We start from the raw sequence: 16,699 nt of genomic DNA, 5'->3' as shown, positions 1-16,699 counted from the left end.
GGGGCTGCAGCCCCCCCCGAAATTCTTAATAATTTTAATAATTTCATAGCTGATCACAAAAGTGAATTTCTGTCATATATGCTGTTTCACGCATTTAATATGCTTCACTCAGAAACGTATGCCTCGCTTTCCTTCGTAGTCCAGTCGTCAAAATCTTTTACTACCTTTACAGTTCATCGAGTTTATATTTTTTCCGACTTATTTTATTATAGTTTAATATAGTTTCCGACTATTATTTATTATAGTTATTTTATTTCCGTGGAAATAAAATCTAATATTTTTATACAATAAAGATCCGACAATGACTTTTGCCCAATTTGCACACACTACTGCAAATATTAGCAACTTTAGCGATTTCTACAGCAACAGTCGAACGCAGCTTCTCAACATTAAAAAGATTAAAAACCTATTTAAGAAATAGTACTGGACAAACGAGACTTACTGGTCTTGCTTTAATGAGCATTCATCGGGAACTACATGTCGATGATGACATTTTGCTTAATAAATTTTTAACTAAAAAGAATCGTCGAATACAATTATAGATTGTAATAACATTAACTTCACACGAGTATAATATATAAAAATTGGCATTCTACGTTTAAATTTTTTTGTTAAATGTTAAAAATTTCAATGTTAAAAAACATTCACAGTTCTATTACAATTTTGTTTTAATTTAAATATAAAATTTGGTTTTTAAAATCAAACTCAAATGAATAAAGTCGTGAACATAGCATAAAAATTATATAAAAATATATATATATATATATATATATATATATATATAAATATAAAACAAAAAAAAGATAAAAATAATAAATAAAAAATTTAAAAAAATAAAATTACTCAAAAACAAAAAAAAAGTAAAATGGAGCCAGAACCCATCACGTCCCCGTCGTTGGCTCTGGGTCGCGCTAAGTGTGGGTAATATACCGTGCAGATGTGTCTAATTAATAGTGATAATTTGTAACAAATTAAAGCTATAGCCCTCCCCGAAACTCTTTCCTAGCTACGCCACTGGCGCAGTCGTTCATTTTCCCGCAGTCGACGCTGTGCGCCGATAATTTCTCCCGTGTATAAAAGTAGTGTAGACACCTGTAATAATTTGTATGATTAATACTGTGAATAAAGTTTCGAATTATTCTATAAATGTGTTTTTACTTACCGATCGCAAATGTACTTTTTACATTTGTGCATGCTCAGTTGTGAGCTCACCAACCGCGGCAGGTTCTTTATGCACGCAAAGTGTGCATCGTTGTTTTTACGCACGTATAGCAGGTTGACGTGCTTCTCCTTTTTGTCGTCGGCGAGCCGCAGAGGGACGATTTTTGAGTCTTCGGTGGTGAAGACGTTGACGGAGATGGCGTTTAGTTTCTCGAACTTTGATATTTGTGACAGCGTCACGGGGAACTCGATGCCACACAGGTTGAGCACCGTCGAGTAATGTGGGTATTCTATCGTTCTTTCCGGATGTTTTTTCGCTGGATATAAAGCTGCTACCACCGCCCACGCGAAACATGCATTGTCTGTCGATTGCACGTTGACCACAGCCCTTTTTAGCATAATTTGCCACGGTAACTCGATGTGGCATCCCGCGTGCAGAGGATTGAACTTGTTCACATTGACGGTGAGATTCAGGATACGCGACAACGCCCATCCGCTATCGCGTTCCTGAAACTCCTCCAAAGCCGCCAGAATATCATCCTCCACGTGCCGCGTGTACCACTCGTTGAGATCGGATGTGGGAAACAACTCGCAATTTTTGGTGGCGATGGTCTTCACGGCAGTCTTGTCGCCCGCGACGAATTCCCCGTTGAACGCGGTGTTAATCTTGACGCTGTTGTGTTCCGCCATGACGCCCTGGATCCGCTCGATAACCGTATTTTTTACATTTTCAAAAAATTCACGAGGATCGATGTATTCGCGATTGACAACCACACCCGTCAGCACACGGTTCCTAAACGCCGTCTCGATCTCCTTCCACGTGTAGCCCTTCTTCTCGTATCCACCGTATCCAGCACCGATGGGTACGAAACGCTCGTGCAGGGCGTCCCTCACACCCTCCAGACGCGCAATTTGCGTCACCAGAGAGTTGACTACTCCGGTGCGTTGTCTCTTGCGACATTGTTCCTTGAGAGAATCGAGGTACTCGTTGCACTCGTAGTCCCATGGAAGGAACTCTCCCGTCGTTTTGATATTCGCTGCTCGTACGGTAAGATCGCGCTCCTTCTCCATTGCAAATGATTTTGAAGATTCATATTTTTCTCACTCTCTTTATATACCCGTTTGTTGCACACGACACTAACTATAAGCATAACAATGGCTCATGTTTGTATTAACAATTCTTATCTTCCGGAAATTATTGTAATCTGATACCCCTACCACTCCACATTTACCCCCTCTCCTCCAAACATGATGACGCATCTAGCAACATGACGATGCCTACAATTTGTATTAACAATCCTTATCACACCCTCTAAGAAACGGCGCTCAAATGCTACCTCTTTGTTCTAAAATACAGCGATGACGCGATTTAAACAGACACTCTACTTTGATGCGCGCGTTGTAGGATAAGTCGGTATAGCGGATAGGGTGAGAAAGGTATATAGTCGAGATAATAAAAAATAATTTAATTGAAATAATATTTATTAAACAGATGCATCTAATAAATACATTATGATGGTGAAAATATTTTAACAATAAAGTATGTGATATGCTAGAATTATTGCGATCCAAAGACCTGAGCTAACAGCTCACAATCGATTATATCATTCTTATCGAACGATTCGCTCTCACGTATCACCGCGATGGGATCCTTCGCACCGCTCGCGATTTTTCGAAAGTGTGTGAACTTGATGTCGACCATACTAGTGACGTTGTTCAACGATTGAACGATACGATTCACACAATACTCGAGAGCGATCATGTTATATATGGTGTTGTGTGACATTGCTAAACACACCGTTGATGTTTCCAGACGCAGCACTTTTAGATTATTTATCTTTCCAAACCGTAGCGTGACATGTTCGATGGTTTGAGATGATGCATGTGCTTTGTCTTCATCATTGTTAAAGAAATGGTGGATGGCATGTCGTTGATCCAGGAGGATCTTCCACATGTTGTATGTAAAATGTATCTCTCTGCCATGGTTGTCACCGAGAGCGATTTCTATGTGGCTCGGCGTAGAAATATTGATTCCGATATCCAGATATTTATAGCCGGTTTTTGTCAACGGGTATCTTCTAGCTAAAATTCTGGGAGGCGTGATCATGCTTCTTGGTGAATTACTTGGTGAATTACTTTTATTTCTGTGGATAAAAGCTTGCGTGAGTTCAAAGTGTAACAATGGCGGTGAGTTTAAAAGTGCAAATAGTAAGAGAGTCAACTTACACGTTAGGTAATTGCAGCTTCTTCGCACTCTGCTGTTCGTTGATCTGATTATTCACGGTTGACATGGTGCAAAACATCGTTGCTAGTAAACGTCACAGCGAACTAGTGATTTTCACAATGATTTCGAACGACTGATGGTTCCCTATTCTTTTTCACATGCTTTATATACCCGCTTGTTGCACACGACACTGATTAAAACTATCGATTTGTATTAACAATCCTCATCTTATCTCTTCCGGGAATTATTTTGTTGCATACAAAATTGAAATCTAACAATATGGCGCCGAAAAATGTTGACGTGGCTGCCTGTTGCTATGGGCTTTTGTTCTAAAATACAGCGATGACGCAATCCGTAACGAACCTACATACTATAAACATTGCGATTCCAACAACATGGCGCTCTACTTTGATGTGTAGAAAAAAACCATAGGATGTAAACAGTTCTCTTTCCAATAAACAATCCTTATCTTTTCCGGGAATCCATATCTCGCGATTTGTATTAACAATCCTTATCTTCCGGAAATTATTGTAATCTGATACCCCTACCACTCCACATTTACCCCCTCTCCTCCAAAACGATGACGTTATTACCCCCTCCACTGTTATCCGATACCCCTCTTCCCCTCTTCACCCGCACCCCCCTCATTGCCCCTGGGTTAGAACCCCCATAGTATAGCTACTCGTGTTCATCCTCATTTTGATCTTCGAAATGCTCTTCCGAAGAGCGACCCACGATGCTACTCGAAGCTCGATTGATCGGCATCATGCAGCAATAATGATTTAGCGGTTGGTGAGAACGACACGTGAAACAGAAAGCCGCGCCGCATTCGTGCTGTTTCTTTCGTTCGATTACACGACCGCACTCGCCGCAAAATCGTATAACGCTACAAACGCTTTGAAGCGAATGCCCGTCGTACGATTTTTGCGCGCGATGACGCTCGAGGCACGCGCGATTAAAAAATTCGCGATTACATTCCGTGCAGCGTATTCGCTCATGTTCGAATCTCTCGCAAGTTGGAACCATGTTACAACGCGGGCATTTATTAGAGCATCGATGCCCTTTCGCGTCACTGCGATAAGCTACGTTGCACGGAATGCAATACCCTCTACTTCCAGCAGCGGCTCTTAAATTTAAAATCACGCTATAATGACGCGATTCGGCGACAAATAAAATATTTAATCGAGATATAGGTTCTCGATGTAGAGAGGCTAGCACCGCTGTTCCGTCGAATAACGGTTTACCCCCGCGACCAAAAGTGTCGGAATTGTAAACTATTATCGCGACATTTTCCGCGGCTAAATATTGTTGGAAATGTTCAATTTCCCTAATTCCGCAGCCGACTTCCGGAATCGCGATACCGACTTTTTTCGTCAACTCGACGGCGAGTTCGCGTTGCAACGACGAATTTCGTTTTCTCACCGCGTTCCATCTCGCATGCAACTCGCCCGTACGCACATTTCCACGCTCGTTATAAATCTGTGCCGTCACGAGCGCGCGAGGAAAACACAGATTATCGTTGTTGTTTATTGTTAAAATCGAACGTTTACCAACAATATCTAGAGCGTTATATCCACGTCCCGTGGGAGGGGTAATACAAAAAACGCGAATATTAAACTCTTGCGCTACGTTTAACCCCCCTGAACTTTGAGCTAATAAACTCACGAGATTCCAAATGTTCTCGGGAGTCAAATCGTTCGCCGGACGGAACGATATTCCAGCGGGGCCGTGAGAAAGAGCCGGAGAGTCGAAAGACAATCCAACATAATCTCCCGGTACGCATGAAAATATCGCGTAAGAGTGAATTTCGCGAAACGCGTTTTCCAATCGCGTGTAAACCTCCCCTCCTCCCTCGGGAAACGGAAGTATACGGAATCTAGCTTCTCTACCCTCTATCCCGAAATTTCTAAATCTACGCGTGTTTTCCGATACTAATTCTATATAATTAAAATTATCGCCGACCTGATTATTATTCCTTTCCGCCGCCGATGCTGCATCGATATCCTCCGCTCGCCTCGTTTCCTCCTCCTCCTCCGTTCTTTCCTCTTCCTGCGGCGCTCTTTCGTCGGTTTCGCCAGTCGATTCCACGCCCGACCGAGTTTCCTCCGACTCTTCTTCTTCTCTACCGCCACCTGTTTGAACTGCAAAAGTCAAAATTAAAAAATTAGCGAATTAATTAAAAATTTGATAAAATATTATATTTTATATCTTCATGCTCGAATTTTATTTGCAATAAAAATCGAAAAAGTGTTAAATCAGCTCACCTCTAGATTTTCTTCTTTTTTATTTTACACCCTCGTTTGATAATTGTAATCGGGAGAGTAAGAAATCACAGGGGGACTGTATCTTGTGAAAATTTTAATGTTTAATTTTAATGTTTAAAAAATAAAATTCGAGCATAAAAGCAACTGTAAAAATTTGCAATCTTTCTTACCTCTGTCACCCATTCCCCATCCGTCGTGGCTTTGTTCATCCTCTCCTTCATAATTCCTCTCCTGTAATTCCTCTTCCTGCTCTTCCTCCTCCTGCTCTTCTTCTTCGTCTTCCTGCTCTTCCTCTTCCTCCTCCTCCTCCTGCTCTTCCTCCTGCTCTTCCTCTTCGTCGTCAGCCTCGGGTAATATTACACTCTGTTGACGGTCGTTATCTAAAAATTTACGTTATTAATTTTTCAAATTTTTTAGTTATTTTATGCTTCTGCTAAGATAACTTTTTTTATCACTTACTGTACAAAGGACTGAATATTTCCTCCTCATCGAACGAGCTCACTTCGCGAGGAGCCGACTGACTCGTCGATTCGTTGCTCACAAGATCGACAAGCTCCGGCGTAAGAATAATTCGCGCGCGAGCTAAAACATTAAATTTTTTGAAAAATTTCCTAATATTAAATCAATGCTGTTATTTCATATAAATTACTTTTACGAAGGTCTATTACTTACACGAAGGTCCAGCCTCAGGCGAGGTATCGTCTCGTCGTCGTCTTACCCCGCGGCGTTGAGTAGCTCGCTCTTCGACATAATTTTGACGCTCGCTACGCACCACACCCTCCACCACCATGACTTTTTTCGGCTCGTGACATTGTAGCGTTCCTAAAAAATAATGATTTTAATTTTTTTAAATTTTGTTTTAAATATTCATAATAAAAAATAGAAACTTACCATTTTTTACCGCACCACGATAGTAATTCAGCAGGCCGGCGATATAGCCTCCCGCATCCTCTTCTTCGTTGTCGTTAAACACACGTCTCATCTCGATTATTTCGCCGGCAATAATCAAAAGCTGGAGGTAAATCGAGAAATGCCCCAAACGGAATAAAACCGCGAGCACCGCGGTAGGGCACGCACCCGCAAACTTTGCGAATACAACATAATTATTATCGTCGTTGTCGGATAACGACGATAAATAATTATCGATGCAGAGCCCGTTTAAACTACGCGTCAATCGCAAACACGATTCGATAATTTCCCGCAAACTAGACATTTTTAATTCAACGTGGCTTCGATACGCGGTGAAATCACACGAAGACGGAAATACAGATCGCTATGATCCCGAATGCGCGAGAAAATGTGAAACTGTGCGATTTTTTAGCGTCTTCCCGTTTTATACCAGTTTTCCCCACCTTGAGAAAATTTAGGAAAAAAGCATTGTTTGTTTTCAAATATTTTTATTACACTTCCTTTGAAACCGGACAACGGTCCAGGTCCTTTCGTCGTACAACGTTTCGCTCGTACTTTTCACGATAATCCTATTATTCAACGAACGGTACTTCAAGATAGGAGAGCGAGGCGCCTCGGAAAAAATAAAAATAACAAATAATCGAATCGGGATAAGAATAATCCTATAGTATTGAACACGTAGTAAAAATTCCGACGACGCTTAACTTGTTAAGAAATACTACGCAACGGGTGGAAATTCTGTTGTTTGAATAAGAATAATCCTCTATATAACAATCGCGTAGTAAAAACCACAATAGAGTGCAAAAATTTTTCCGTTGTAAAATCATGAAAATTTATTCCGTAACATGTCGCGACATGAAAATCGAAACTTTCTTTTATCTAGTAGAATTTTCGTGGGAATTCGGAAAAGTAATATTTGTCAATGCTTCGCCTTTGCGACCAATCATAGTGCTTAAAAGTTTATGTGTTCAAATTTCCCCCACCGTTTTTCCGATTTTCTATTACGCGGAAGATTGTAACATTTTTCTCATTCGTCTCCTAGCATTCGAACCTGCAAGATCAACAGCGAACAAGTTTCAGTTTTCGTGTTTTCGTTTTGCGTCTGCGTATAAAAATCAGTGTCATGGATAAACGCCGGGAAATTGTGAAATCCGAAAAACCGACAAAGTGCAGCGACACTTCCGAAGCAAGATGCGACATCACCGAAAAAATTGTGCAGAATTGCATGCTATTATCTACAACATATGGATTGAATTTTTCTTATACGAAGAAAATTCATGTTGGGCTGCAAACTTCAATCAACAGCGACGAGTTTGATTTTCAACCTTTCGTTAAATTTTCATCCAAGGGAGCCGATGGTATTTGCTTCAACATGGCGGAATGGCAAAAATTTCAAGAAAATATGAAGCAAATGTCGGATTACTTAAATGGAAATAGTATTACGGCAAACTCGATTATTATCAACAAGATAATTATAAATTTCACCACTGCTTATGGAGCAAGAGCTTTGTTATTGACATATCGAGAAAACGGACAAGAAGTTCAACCTTTGGAAAATACCACGACTAAAGAAGAAATTCATGCTCCAAAGAAACGCCGGACTTATTCGCTCGCTATAGCAATGCAGAGAGCTAGTTTTCTGGGACTAGAAAATATACTCGAATGTGTAAACGCTAATTTGAATCGACTGAATATAATCACCACTAGTGCCAATGATTGCGCTAAATATCTTATTAATGAAATACAAATAAGACTACCTATTGTGGGTTATATCGAAAACGATATTATAAAACTCGCGTTCAAATCTAATTGTCGCGAAATACAAACTAATGTACGTACGCAACTAAAAGATTTAACATTTCTCGACGATCAATTTGAAATTGTATTTTTAGAATTAATTGCTCTTTACTTCGATCAAATTGTACATATAATTAGATTTCAACGAAAATTGTAATTCATACATTAATGTATACTTTTATCATTTATAATTAAATTTGATTCTATTGAAAATCATAAAATGTATAAACTTTATTTTGTCAGTTCAATTATGTATTCTTAAGAAAAAATTCCAAATAAACGATTTTGTATTCCATTTCTCGTGTTTGTTTCCTTCCTCTTTTCGCATGTTCCTGCACTCGACAATCCTTACAGCGCGCTCAATCCGCGGGGTGGCTCATTCCGTTCACGAGATATCGCTGCCACCTTAACCAGCATGCCGAATATCAGACTAAAAGTCGTCCGATCATTCGTCGCTGCATTCTTTTGTTCGCTATACCGGCGCACGCTCTATACCGTTTGCACCCCCTTAGTCGTCATCTCGTCGAATATCGGTCTAGCAGAATCCACCGTTTGACTCCGTCGTTCTTTTGTTCTCCCATACTTGCCCGCTCACAGGTCGTAGTTCTATCATCCCCCGCTCGACATCTTGGCGATGTTTGTTTACATTTCCCATACCTGCCAGAGAGTACGGGGTACCTCATGTAGACGCGGCCCCACCATAAATACGACCCTTCGCGAGGCGACTGTGTGACGTCGTTTGTTTTGACGCCCCATACCTGCCAGAGAGTCCGGGGTACCTCATGTAGACGCGGCCCCACCATAAATACGTCCCTTCCCTTCACGGACTAGAGGCGACTGTGTGACGTCGTTTGTTTTGATGCCCCATACCTGCCTGAGAGTCCGGGGTACCTCATGTAGACGCGGCTCCACCATAAATACGTCCCTTCCCTTCACGGACTAGAGGCGACTGTGTGACGTCGTTTGTTTTGATACCCCATACCTGCCAGGCCCCATAGCTATAAATACGACCCTACGACTTATTTCATTTGATCTATAGGTAGCCATGCGGACTAGGACCAGGACTAGAAACCCAGCGATCCAGGTTCGAACCCGGTTTGGATTTTCTCAATTCGAAAAAAAATAAAAAATTTACGTCATCCCGCGCCTGCCATAAATACGACCCTACGACTTATTTCATTAGATCTATAGGTAGCCCAGCAGACTAGGACCAGGACTAGAAATCCAGCGATCCAGGCTCGAACCCCGTTTGGATTTTCTCAATTCGGAAAAATAAAAATTTCCGCCATCTTGTCAACATCCGCCATCTTGTTTACCCGTAGCCGCCATCTTTTTTTCCCATCCCGTCAGAGAGGAGTGGGGGAATGTTTTGGCGCCAGACCCACCGCGGGGGGCCTAGACGGGGTAGGTGGTGGGGGTTTGTTGTAACGGCCCATACCTGCCAACATACTACTGTTCTTCTACTAACACTGCAAGTAGCTCAGCGCATTCATCTTGCAGATATTTGGCATTTATTATGAAACCGTGTGAGCTTCGGCGGACGCGGATTAGCTCGCCGGAATCCAGGTTCGGTCGGTTGGGGGTATGTCAAATAAACCAAATACTCGTTTATCAGAAAAATAATGAAACAGTGTTTATTGAGAAAGATGTTGATACGATTTGCCTCGAATGATCTGCTACAATGCTCGTGCATACATGCGAAGCGTGTGCAAGATGAATTTGTAATAGTATATAAATTAGCCAAATATCGGTGAAGTAATTAACAAGTGATAGCGAAATAGTTCTTTAAAGCGGCGTGAAATGAATACAGAGTAGCGTGAAGATAAATGCGGAGTTTCGTTACTGGTAAAATAATTATTTGAGCAACGGTGGAATAATTATTTTAAAGCGGCGCAAAATATAAGTAAAAGCAACGTGAAAATAAATGCAAGATATCGGCAAAGGCGAAATAATTATTTAAGCAATGGTGAAATAATTATTTTAAAGCGGCGCAAAATAAAAGCGAAAGCACGTGAAAATACATGCAAGATATCGGCAAAATGAAATAATTATTCGAGCGGCGGCGAAATAATTATTTAAGGCGGCGTAAAATAGATGCGAAGTATACGTGAAAAATCAATGCGAAGTATCGTAATAATGAAATAATTATTTAAGACGACGGTGGAATAATTATTTAGTATGACGTGAGGCGTCCTGGTGCGGTCGGCGAGAGCGCAAGCGCGGGCGATCGTGTCGCAACGGTTGGTACGAGACGGAGCGCTCGTCGGTGAGTGCGTTCGTAGTATCGCGAGTCTGTTCGATCGTAGATCGATGCGGACTATTCGGCGGCGCGGATTGGGCGACGCGGTGTTGCTTGCCGGACGGATTACCGTTATGAAATCCCGTCGAATAAACGCGGTGTGCGGACTTAGGCTGCCGATTACGTTCGGCGGGAGTACGAGGATGCTCGTACGAAGACGGAATTTAGAATAGCGACCTGGCTAGGTATGCGGAAATGCCCGCAATACAGAGTTCGGTGGCCTAGAGGAACCAAGTACGCTTGGCGGGTATACGAATATATTCGTATCCTGGAATCAAAGAATACCGAGGACGCTCGGCGGTACACGAGGATACTCGTGTGCTGGCACAGGTATAGAGTCCGAGTATGCTCGGTCGGGACTACGAGGACGCTCGTAGCAGGGTTGTTCGCTGTCGATCAGCGAACGGAGTCTGGTGAGAAGACGTTCAGCCGGGCCTCTTTTATACCCGGCTGGCGGCCGAATGATTTCGAATCGGCAAGCATCGGCGGTTTCGGCGGCGAGTCCCCCACAATACGGAATTTCGGAACGGTCGGGTGTGGGGGATTTTCGGCGGTTGACCACCGTTGTTTTTGACAGGAAATTTATCGGCGCGCGATGCGCCCTTGGTGGGCTACGGACGATGGACGGTCCGTAGCCGTAACGATGCAGCGGGCTGCATCGTTACAATTAAATCATGAATCTTACGTAAAATCAAATAATAATCCCATACATCATCATGACAAACATCTTCTCCAACAATAAATGGAAATAAAAGTAAAAAATAACTCATTTCACTAGCTGAAAAAGATAAACTCTTCTTTCTCACCTCATCCTCTCTTAAAGATGGAAGTCTGTTAGAAATATTATTAGATGCGTAATCAAAACCTTTTAAACGTTCATTTAAAGTATTAAGAGACACGTTTTTAACACCATTAACATAGTGATATAATATGTGACTCATTCCATATTTATACACTCCTTCGTCAAAATCATGCATTTTATCTACAGCAGCATTAGCTGTCACATGAAAATAATTAACTTTATTCCAAACACTATTTTCTTTTATGCCACTTTCCTTCATATTTAAGAGAAGATCATTATTATAATTTTCTTCAGTGCGTAAAAGATCAGTATTTTCAATTGGGCATGAATGCGAATTATTTTTCGACATTTTACAGAATCGACAAAAATAGGTTGCATTAAAGCTTTCAGTAAAACCTAAAGCTGAGTTTAATCCGAGATTGTCACCCAAAACAAGGCCTAAAGCAAAATAAATATGGAAAGAGCCATCCGTCGTTTGTATTTCTAAACCTTCTTTCTGTAAATAATTTATTTCGTCAACAAGAATAGTAAAGATACTCGCATTTGAAAATTGACTTCGATCAACAGAGTGAAAAAGAAGAGCTGTAAAAATATTTTCTAACTGAGAAACAAACTGAGGAGGCAGACATGGAATAGAATAAAAGACAGCTCCAAGCTTTTGAATTGAAGCATGAGATCCTAGTGGATTGCATACTTCAAGATCATCATAATAAACAAAAAGGGGAAGGACTGTTTTCCCTCGAAAAAACGTATGTTTTTTATGTTGCCATAATTCACCTTGAATGAAATTAGATATTACACCTTTCTCTTTTGATAGACTATCCATGTAGTCTAAAATAGTCTTCAATACCCCAGGAAGGGATAAAAAATTCTGAAGAACCTTTCTCATAGGTATAAATTTGGCTTTAATATCGCATGTTTCTTTCCTTATTCTACCTTTAATTACTTTATCTTTAAAATAGCTTCCAATAATATAATCAGTAGATTTGATATAATATCCATTAGTTTGAAACTTCATCAACCGAAGGTACTCAGTTTCCAAACCTTTAAATGGTTCTTTCAAAAGTTGTAATTTACTTTGTATTTCATTTAAAATGTTTTGATCTATTGATTTACTTTGTAAAAAAGAAATAAGTGATGAACTTACTGAGTTTACAGTAACATCTAAAAGGTCATGAGTATTATCTATAATATCCTGTACAATATTCCGAGACAGATTAGGATTAGCATAAAACAGCTGCAAATGATAAAGCAAAATGCTGTATATATTTAAGACCATTCTGTAAGGATACGCAGCTTTCGTTGTCACTAACGTTTTTATCATTATCGTTACTCTCGTTTTTATCAAAATCTTTATTCTTTCTGTTATCAGCTCTTCGCACATGTCGATGATAAGTAGATGTTTCTGAACGGAATTTATGGAATGTAATTAAATGCCTTCGAAACGATCGCCATCCATTAAAAGTTCTTAAACATTGGTGTTCTGGACATAGAATTTTTTCTTTTAAATTTAGATTGTGATAAAGCTGAATATGAAGATAAAGTGCCTTTATTGTATGAAGAGTCGTACGAATTGTGCATGTTTTGACAATACAACGAGGCATATTGATTAAAAAATTAGTATGACTTAAAAGTTTTTCTATCCAAAAAATATATTACTAATAAACTATTACTAAAATTTTAATATTCTAATTTTATCTTAAATAAGAAGTATTTTTCTACTTATCATTGACATAATTACAAAAATTATGGAAAACAAAAAAAAATTATGTAATTGATGTTGATTACGTGTCTGAACGAAGAAAGCTTTGACCACTTAGAAATTATGACAAACGTTATTTCGTACTTTAAAATAACGAAAATGTTTTGTCTGTTGATCAATGGCGTTATCATTCACCAACAAGTATTACGCAATCCTATGACATCAGAAATTCTAAATTTCTTTGAAATTTGAAACATATCAATGATTCAAATATTTGTTTGACTGAAAGATTATTCTATTAAAAAAACAATAATATGTCACTAATGGATATTATATCACTTTTTAAAAATAATTTTTAATTTTGCAATACAAATGAAACAAAAACTTTAATATTCTAATCTTGTGTTAAATAAAAAGTATGTTTCGACTATAATTACAGAAATAATGAAAAACAAAAGAAAATTATGGAATAGTTGTCGAATGCGTGTCTGAACGAAGAAAGCTTTGACCAATTAGAAAATATTATAGCGCCAACAGTAATGAACAAAAGTAACAACACTTGAGAAAGAGAGAGAAACCTCGCAAATAATACTAACACCAATATCAATATTGTCAATACTTAAAATTTGAATATCAATAATACAATCGATAATATCGATAATACAGTAATAATATCGATAATCACACAATTATACTTTCTAAATTTTTTAGTTGTTTACTTACTTGTGGTATAATTATATCCCAAGGAGTTTTTAATTGATAAAGTCCATGTTGGAGAAAGTACCAAATAGTCTGACTCTGTGATGGATAATGTGCATGAAGTGCATGAATTGCCTTGAAACAAACATCCACAGCAGTCTTGCAATCATCAAAATGATAGTAGTTTGTATCGATGACAACGTAAAAATCTTTACATTCAGCCACTGTCGCTCCAACTGCAATAATTAAAGGTTGCACTTTGCACTTCATTTGCCGTGCTTTTAAGACGATTCTTTCTATGGATGGTGTTAAATCGTTGTTAACCTGCAGAAAAAATGCATATATTTAAAAACAATAATTGAAATCATAAATTTTAATATTTATTAATAAATAGAAATTAACTCTTTTTAAAAAATTACACATTACAGTTCGTTTGAAGAAAGAAAAATAACCTTTATATGAAGTATAAATCCGTCAAGTACTTCTTGACTGTTTGGCTTCCATCTACAACCATTTTCCAAACGTACTGGAGTAGGAGTAAAAAGATTTCTTAAGCTCATAAAAATGAAAAGATCACTTTCATCTATAAATAGAAAAAAAAATTAATTTACAATTGATTTATTTATTTATGTATTTATTTATGTATTTATTTAAATACGCATAAATCATCAATCAAAGTTAATTTTGTACAATATTTCTGTAATAACTTAAAAATTACAAATATATATATATATATATTTCTGTAATATTTATAACTAACACACCTGATAATTCAAGAAGTGTACATAATTTTTGCGAGAAAGAAGGCCATTTATTCCACATGTGCATATCGTAATCCAAGTATAATTGTTTAAAATCTGACAACAGCTGTAAGTGAAATGAAAGCCATATATTAAGCCATATATTAAACTTGGAATTAAAATAAATATATTAAAATCATTGATATTTGTTTTAAATGTATTATTTACCAATGTATAACCAAAACTCTGTTTCAGAACACAGAAATCATTAATGTAATCAAAAATTGTTTTTGTGCTTTGTGTATTCCGTAACATATAAAGCCTAGCAGAATGAGTTGCTTCCCATTTCGCCTTCACATCCTCAAATGGTTCCTTATGAGTACGTAACCATTCCAACTGACCGTTAATATTTTCACTTTCTGAAATATATATTAGAAGTATATGTGTTCATAAAAAGAAAAAATATAATTTATTAAATGCTATAGCAATGTATGTAAAATATTCTAAACAGGAAAGTAAAAATGTACCTGCTACAGTCTGAGTTTCACTGGATTCAATACTGGATTGATTAATTAATCCATTCTTTCGCAAATGTCGATAATAGTTTACATATTTATCATAAAGTTTACCTTTGGGACTTAATTTTTTGTTACATAATTTCTTATAAGGTACATAATATGTTTCCTGAAAAAAAATGTAAAACATAGTCGAACATGTAACAGTAAAGCAATTCGTGTACACATAAAGAAAAAAAAACAAACCTTAACTTCTCCTGGAATACACTGTGATATCTGTTCAGCCAATACTTTTAAACGTTGTTGGTGTATTCTAAAAAGAAAATATCAACTGATATAACAACCAGAAATAGGCCAGAAATTGATATATAAACATTATTATATTTAATGAACTTGCTTTATGACACCATTCTTTGCGAGTTCTCGTTTTATGATAGCTGCACAAAGCTTAGCTCTTGCTGCATCTTTCTTTGTACAATTCCGATCCTTTAAAATATAGTATGCAGCTTTTGCATCCAAATCTTTTTTAATAATATTTATGATATCCTGATTACAAATATATTTTCTATTATACATATTCAATTTTAAAAATATATTTTTTATAATTTTATATATTAAATTTTTGAAAATTAAAAAAAATTATATATATATATATATTGCGACGTGAACTAGCCTCGGAATCACGCCAGATCCGAGGGAGCACGCCCAATGGAAATCGGTACTCGAGGCATCGGCAATAACTGCTCGACTCGGTAACTTACGGTATCAGAAACAGATGCTTAATTCGATAACTCGCGGTACTCCACGCTCGTCGGGAGCAAGGTAACTCGCGAAATCGGCAATAACTGCACGATTCGGTAACTCGCGGTACTCCACGCTCGTCGGGAGCAAGGTAACTCGCGAAATCGGCAATAACTGCACGATTCGGTAACTCGCGGTACTCCACACAATTCGGGAGCAAGGTAACTCACGCGATAACGGTAACCGGAAATGGGCGCCAGGTGCGAATAATCGCACCGCGGTATCGGTAACTTTAATAGTTCTCAAAATTTGCTCGGCCGCTCCCCGCTCAGTATGGCAGAGGGGCGCAGTTCTTTTACTTAACGTAGATATCTGGAGTGAGAGGCGAACACAAGGACAACTCAATACTTAATAGTTAACAATAATGTATTTCCATAATTTGGCTTACAAGGGTAAAGATGTGCAGCGTTCGGCCTGAGCCGATACGGCGGAGACGGTTCAAGGCGGTAGCAGGGCCATTCGCCCAATTACTCGATAACAAGAATAAAGTTAGACAAATACGCGAAATCACGGAGATGCGATCACGATAGTTCGCCGCTGATCCGACTCTATCCGGTAAACACGGGACTTATACTCTGATCATTCGATACGGCCGGTGAAGGCCAAATAAACAGACTTTAAGCGACGGGAGCCTAACGGCCGGGACTGAGATGTCGCGGAACGGCTATTTTTCGCGGGCTTTCCCGTTTCTCGCCGAGACGCGAACTTGGCGGTAACCGCAATCTCGCGGAGAACGTTCCCGGATCAAAATCCGCCCGCAGACATTCACGGTACTTCCGGTACGGT

General features: G+C 38.8%; 1 protein-coding gene and 1 long non-coding RNA gene across 3 annotated transcripts in view; one reads left to right on the top strand and one right to left on the bottom strand.

Moving 5' to 3' along the window:
- The window catches only part of LOC136999074 (uncharacterized), a 37,816-nt gene extending 28,453 nt beyond the window's left edge, over window positions 1–9,363 (top strand). Inside the window, exon 3 of the long non-coding RNA XR_010889478.1 lies at window positions 9,345–9,363. This is a non-coding gene — a long non-coding RNA (uncharacterized lncRNA). The remainder of the gene's footprint in view (window positions 1–9,344) is intronic.
- LOC136999072 (uncharacterized) lies at window positions 1,059–9,145 on the bottom strand. Of its 2 annotated transcripts, none has more exons than XM_067352536.1 (2): window positions 6,109–9,145; window positions 1,059–6,029 (listed from the first exon to the last, which is right to left on the bottom strand). In XM_067352536.1, the coding sequence occupies exon 2, from the start codon at window positions 2,230–2,232 to the stop codon at window positions 1,159–1,161; it is 1,074 nt and encodes a 357-aa protein (XP_067208637.1). In that variant the 5' UTR covers window positions 2,233–6,029; window positions 6,109–9,145; the 3' UTR covers window positions 1,059–1,158. The 2 variants fall into 2 exon arrangements, with proteins under 2 accessions (XP_067208637.1, XP_067208636.1); XM_067352535.1 differs by having other exon boundaries at window positions 1,059–6,231; window positions 6,322–9,145.
- Window positions 9,364–16,699: the final 7,336 nt, after the last annotated feature.

Source organism: Linepithema humile, chromosome 3 (genome assembly GCF_040581485.1).
Source record: "Linepithema humile isolate Giens D197 chromosome 3, Lhum_UNIL_v1.0, whole genome shotgun sequence".
In the NCBI taxonomy this organism is placed as follows: Eukaryota; Metazoa; Arthropoda; class Insecta; order Hymenoptera; family Formicidae; genus Linepithema; species Linepithema humile.
This window is presented reverse-complemented; position numbering and strand designations above follow the sequence as displayed.